This window comes from Triticum dicoccoides, chromosome 4B, assembly GCF_002162155.2.
Source record: "Triticum dicoccoides isolate Atlit2015 ecotype Zavitan chromosome 4B, WEW_v2.0, whole genome shotgun sequence".
Classification (NCBI taxonomy): Eukaryota; Viridiplantae; Streptophyta; class Magnoliopsida; order Poales; family Poaceae; genus Triticum; species Triticum dicoccoides.
This window is the reverse complement of record NC_041387.1, coordinates 469,933,832-469,940,260: the sequence shown is the minus strand read 5'-3', so window position 1 is coordinate 469,940,260 and position 6,429 is coordinate 469,933,832. Positions and strand designations below refer to the sequence as shown.

The window sequence follows — 6,429 nt, the reverse complement described above, 5'->3', positions numbered from 1 at the left end:
GATGGGGTCGAGCTTTATTTTGTTTTAATCAAATCAAGCCACATACGCGGGAGCACGGATGGGCACGCCACGGAGAGCAGGCAAGTCTCGTATGTGATGGGCCGTCAGCTTCATAGCCTGATTTGGCCCTATAACCTTGGCATCCGAAGAACCGAACTCGAGGGATCGTCACTGAGAAAATGGGATAACTCCCCCCTAGAAAATGGAGAAAAGGGAAACTGAGAAGTCGGAACGGCCCGGGGATGAATGCTTCCAAGCTGCTCCCCGACGCTACAACTCCCCAGAGGCACAAAGCCCCCTCGCGTTCCGACTTCCGAGGTGGGAGCCCCGGCCGCTTCCTCTCCCTGCCCAAACTTTTCCTACCGTCGCGCACTATAAATCGACCCGCCACCCGGTACAAGCACCACATTCCTCCAGCCAAGTTCGCAGCCACCCATCACTCACTTCAGGCATGTCAGGCCTCCAGATGGTGCTCAGAGACCCAACGGCCGCCGCCGCGGCCAGCGACGTGACCGGGAGCGCCATCGCCGCCTCCTATAATGACCAGATACGGCCCCTCGTGGACGCCGTGGACCGCCTGCGCCACCTCAAGGTGACGCAGGAGGGCATCCAGCTCCCGACGATCGTGGTCGTGGGCGACCAGTCCAGCGGCAAGTCGAGCGTCCTCGAGTCGCTGGCCGGCATCAGCCTCCCTCGCGGCCAGGGCATCTGCACCCGCGTGCCGCTCGTCATGCGGCTCCAGGACGACCCCTCCGCCGACTCGCCGGTGCTACAGCTGGAGTACAGCAACTGCCGCGTGGTGACCACCACGGAGGCCAATGTCGCGGACGCCATCAACGCCGCCACCGCCGAGATAGCCGGGTCGGGCAAGGGGATCTCCGACGCGCCCATCACCCTCGTCTTGCGCAAGCGGGGCGTGCCCGACCTCACCCTCGTCGACCTGCCCGGCATCACACGCGTGCCGGTCAAAGGACAGCCCGAAGACATCTACGACCAGATAGCCAAGATCATCAAGGACTACATCTCGCCGAAAGAGAGCATTATCTTGAACGTGCTCTCTGCCACGGTCGACTTCCCGACGTGCGAGTCCATCCGCATGTCGCAGCAGGTGGACCGCACCGGGGAGCGCACGCTTGCAGTGGTCACCAAGGTGGACAAGTCCCCCGAGGGCTTGCTCGAGAAGGTCACCATGGACGACGTAAACATTGGCCTTGGGTACGTCTGTGTCCGCAACCGCATCGGTGACGAGACCTATGACCAGGCTCGCGTAGAGGAGGAGAAGCTGTTCAAGTACCACCCACTGCTGTCCAAGATCGAGAAGTCCATGGTGGGCATTCCTGTGCTCGCGCAGCGACTCATGCAGATTCAGGCGACCATCATCGCCAAGTGCCTCCCAGACATCGTCAAGCAGATCAACGACCGCCTCAGCCGGAGCAGCACCGAGCTCAACCAGATGCCGCCTGATCTTGTTGGCGTCGCTGACGCGGTGAGAGAGTTTATTCGTATTGTCAAGCAGGTGTGCTCTTCCCTGGATTAGATACTGGTGAGGGGCGAGTTCGATGAGTTCCCTGATGACTTTCATTTCCATGGCACGGCCCATATTGCGGAGATGCTCAATGCATACGCAAAGAAGCTGCCTGTAGAAGTCCCAGGGCGTGGCAATCTGTTCCTGATGGAGGAGGTGAGAGTTCTGGAGGAGACCAAGGGCGTCAACCTCCCCAACTTCCTGCCAAGATCGGCCTTCCAGGTCTTGCGCAAGAAGAAGGTCGAGACCGTCATGCAGATACCGCACGATCTTGTCAATGAGGTGTGGGAGTATGTGGAGGACTTGGTGTCTAAGGTAGTTCTGCAGCATGCCGACAACTTCCCTCAGGTGCAGTCATCCTGCCGACGTGCAGTCCAGATGCTGATGGATAAGGCACGTGCGCGATCCGCGCAGCACATTGAGGAGCTGATCGAGATGGAGCTGGTAGCTGATTTCACGGCAAATCCTGAATACATGAAGACTTGGTACGAGATCATGGAAGGTCATGAGAAGTTTATGGAAGCTGTGGTGGACACCTCAAAGCCCACCCTTCTTAACCTGGTAGGCTTTGGAGAAGTGGACGTGTCGCATCTGAGGGTGAATTCTGAGTTGGCAGGGCAGGCATTTGACCTGAGCGCGCGCCTGACTGCCTATTGGAAGATCATCGTGCTCCGGCTCATTGATGGCCTGGCGCTGCATGTCCTCCGTGGCGTCAAGCGGCTAGTGGAGAGTGACCTCGAGAGGGAACTGTCTGATGAGCTCTTGGGCAACAAGCTGGCAAGGGTGGAGCGGATGCTCATGCCGTCGCCTGGCACTGGCACCAAGCGTGAGCGCCTGAAGAAGATCATCGTGCTGCTTAGGCAGTCCAAGGAGGTCGTGGCCAACATCATGGACAGGATCAGCGCGTCAGGTGAAATCTAGGTAGATGGGTATCAGCGTCTGTGATGTCCCTGGTTGGTGGGGTGAGACTGATCCAGTTATGCTATGCTTCAATGTTTAGTTATGTTATGAATCATGATATGGCTATATGTTCAGTTATGTTATGCATTTTGTTCAGTACTTTGGTGATGACTGATGCAGTGTTAACTATGCTGTGGTTCTATGTTAGCAAGCAATTTTCTGTTATGTTATGAACATTATTAATTCCTCTCAAACTTGTTATGTTCAGTTACGGACCGTACTGTCGTGTGCATCATGTTTCCTAAGTTATTCAATCTGTAATTACCTGGCATCCACAGTTTTTACAGTAGGTCATGCAATATTATTTTATTTATCTGTTTTATCCTATATGATCTGCAAGGCAAGCGAGGTTTTAAGCATGTCGTTACTTGAACCACTTTCATACTAGTTTGATAGGGCACCAAGATACAAGAAACAACTGTTGGGATTTCGTGGTTTTATATGGAGGGTCTGATCCTAGCTTAGCTAGTGATTTATCCTAACTTACCTTTATTAAACTTAAAATGAGTTTATTCTCCAGCATACCTATTCAATAATTTCTTGATGTAAAGGGTACAACAGGAGAAAGTACACAAACACAGTTCACTTCATACATGTACAGTTCTGGGTTCTACGCTAACCTACAGGGAGCATTGTACAGTAGGCAGCAGCACTTAATAGTAATAGTGGCATCCATGTTAATGGAGGAGATAAGGCAACTGGTGTTGACCCATAGGCTGACATTAGCATTGAAGAAAGCTGCACAAAGATAAAACTGTTAACACTAATATGTGAAAATCCATATTGGAAAGCTGGGCTAGTAGAAACACACACCTTCAAATGTATCATGGCCGTCATCAAGCACGCGAGTAGAATTATCCTCCTTGTCCAGCCACCACAAAATTTGATCAGCACGATCTTTATCTTGTTCTTGCAAGATAGGTTCATTAAAGCTCCTGAACCTGGAGAACCTGGCACAAAGCGTGGTGCCTCAGCGGTTGTATCTGCTGTGTTAGCCCTGTCTTCTGCTCTTCTATGGTACCGCAAATAAGCAGCAGCCCTTTCTGCAAACAAGCCATATGCAAGGACTACTACAGGGACAACCACCAGGTATAGGAAAGGCAGGGTGATCACCATCACATCTGGGCTGCTCAGCTTGTAGTTTGCCATACCAAAAGGTATGCTCCATCCAGATATGTACATTTGAGCAATTTCTCCATTTTCAGATGTTGCATGACCCCAAAACCACGGCATCTGGGTGATCCAAAGAACATACAGGGACAAAGAAAACCAGAACGGTTTGCTGTTTGCACCCTCCATTAAAAACAAGACCAACCAAAACCAAGCCTTTTGCTGCTGGACAGGGGATGTTAGAACTGACAAGGCCCACCTTTGATATGATGACTTTTTCTTTAAAAAATGGTACAGGATTTGGGGAATGAGCAACAGCAGAATGGTGAAGGCCAAATTACTCCAGAGAAGAACTCTATAAGCGTCTTCCCATTCAAATTCAAATATCAAATGGTTGAGCCATGGGCGGTGTAGAATCGCTATCTTGCCCTCAACTGAAAATGGTCGTCGCTCACTTAAAGTCTTCTTACCATTAGAATCTAGCACAAACACTTGCAACCAGTAGTGAGTAGGAGACGGACTCCTGTAATTTTTAGAATTCCACTTGGCATGGAAAAAAGGTTTGTGACCAGAAGAGCTGGCGACAAGTTGCAGAGGCATCTCCTCAACTATCTTGAACTCATTATGGGAATCAAAAACTCTTGCATTCACATTGACAATAAGTGTCCTAACATTGACAATAAGTTCTTCGGAGAAAACAAGAGCGTTTATATCATTTCTAGGTGGCCCCTTGTTTGATTCCAATATATTCATATTTCTTGAATCTGTTGGATAAGTGATCAAGATAGAAGTTTGGAATGGTTGGTTTAATGTATGGTCAATGAAAGAGACTGCTCCTCCGTCTATTGCTAAAATCCTCATCAATCTGGACTCTTTCCAGTCTCCAAGTTCCCATTCCCAAAAGCTTGAAGAGCACTCTTCTGTTCTCATTTGATGATGCCTCCAAAGCTGCTTACTAACTTTCGCATGCAGATGACCGCATAGGTATGCTGAAATTGACTGCCTTGCAAACACGCTTTCGTAACGCTGTCCTCCTTCAGATGAAGTAGTGAACGACATAGGGAAATGTCCAAATACAACTTTTGTAATTGGAACATTTGAATGATTGATCCAGTACTCTAATTCTGAATTAACTGCTTCTATCCTCTTATCAGTAGGATGTCCAAATAAATTTGTAGGAAACCGAATGCCAACACTCATTGTATCATCGATGCCCAAGAATAAATAACTTCTATCTCCCTACAATACCTTTTAGGACAAAAAATCAGTTCCGGCATTGCAAGTACGATTAACATACATATGTAATCATCAGAATGTATCATGAACTATTAGTTCCATAAACTCATTTCAGAACTAGGAATCAAGAATTCTACCAAAATGCTTCTCTCTGGTATTGCTGTGATCCGATTAGACTTAAATATATGCCAGCTGGTTGAAAGAAACTATAAGGTGCAGATATCATGGAACACTTGGTTCTTCACAAACAAAATGACTGGATATTAATTTGCAGTGCTGCACACTAATCCATTTCCTGTGGCAATAGTTAATGTCTGTACCGAAAAGGTTCTAGCTGCATTAGTATAGTACTCCTCAAGTCCGCATTGTACTTGTTTATGTATGTCATATTTTATAACTTATTATTGATGTCTCAACCTAATCTCAATTCACAAAAGATTGATATTATCATATTAATATTGGAACATTAGTTTCTTGTTGTACAAGGTGACAAGGAAATTTGTTCAAGATAATGTGATCTCTCATATGCATTATCATTCATCACAATCTATTGTACTGTAAAATTAGTAGACTATGTTAACACGGAAACTCTGCCAGCAAATCTGTTAAAGGTTACACTTCGAATAACCAGGGAAACATATCACCGCATCATCAATTAAAACAGTCATCTTGAAAAAGTAGAAGATGCTTCACAAGGAGTGCTGACAAAGTGACGAAACGTACCTGGAGCATTATGCTATTAATGGTGCTTAATCGGCCAAGCTGTGAGTTAACACTGTAAGTTGAAAAGAAGTCCAATTCGCTTCCTCTATAGGGAACTCCATATGTATCATGATTGCCTCTAATATCAAATATCCTCCTCTCATCAATACCGCCTTTTGCAACAAGTGCATCAATAGTTTTCTTGTATGTAATCCATTCATCTTCATCCTGTCTGGATGTAGTTCTTTTACTATTTTTTGCATCTAACAAGATGGAAGTTATAATACAATCAGTGAAGTGTTCAAAAAATTACAGGAACCACAGCATATTCCTTCTTATACCATCTGTTTGTAATTATTTTCACTTATCAGAGGAGTTCTCTCTACCATATACTGTAGAATGTATGTAACCAAGTATGGATATGCTGGTCTGAAAATTTCTCTCTTATAACCAGAAACAAAGAATGAAAAGATGAAATCATCCAAGAAAAACGTTCCAGTAGGCCAACAATTCGATTCACTTCAACTTTTAAATTTTCCAGCTACCACCAAATCTGAGTTTTATAACCAACAATGTAGGTTGATTCCTCCGCATTCTGAAGTGACTGGGATTTATCTCTTTCTACTGTAACAAGCCCGCTTCGTTCTATGCTGCTATTGGAGTGAAGAATTAAAGGCCCACAAAGTAATTCTAAACTAGACTCTTGAGACAGTTAGTCAAGATGAAACAAACCATCCACTCTGAACAGCAGTAGCACCTAACATCCCTGGAGCTGTTCCAAATTTTACATCGTTGCACGGTATTTTACATCACGAATGGCAAGTTCCAACTCAGGGTGTTTAAATATATTTGACTCAGTTTTTAGTAAGTTTCTATGGATGCATGCCCTGGAGCTC

General features: G+C 46.4%; 1 protein-coding gene and 1 pseudogene across 3 annotated transcripts in view; one reads left to right on the top strand and one right to left on the bottom strand.

Annotated features, from left to right (window-relative positions):
* The first annotated feature begins 202 nt into the window (after positions 1 to 202).
* LOC119294413 lies at positions 203 to 2,446 on the top strand (annotated as a pseudogene).
* A 464-nt stretch (positions 2,447 to 2,910) lies between these two features.
* LOC119290931 (putative metallophosphoesterase At3g03305) overlaps positions 2,911 to 6,429 on the bottom strand; it is a 6,276-nt gene continuing 2,757 nt past the window's right edge. For 2 of the 3 annotated variants that reach the window (XM_037569611.1, XM_037569613.1), the window contains 3 exons: positions 5,555 to 5,796; positions 3,299 to 4,834; positions 2,911 to 3,223 (listed from right to left, as the gene is read on the bottom strand). In XM_037569611.1, coding sequence (XP_037425508.1) covers positions 3,101 to 3,223; positions 3,299 to 4,834; positions 5,555 to 5,796 — 1,901 coding nt within the window. In that variant the 3' untranslated portion in view covers positions 2,911 to 3,100. The remainder of the gene's footprint in view (positions 3,224 to 3,298; positions 4,835 to 5,554; positions 5,797 to 6,429) is intronic. The other variant, XM_037569610.1, reaches the window with a different exon arrangement.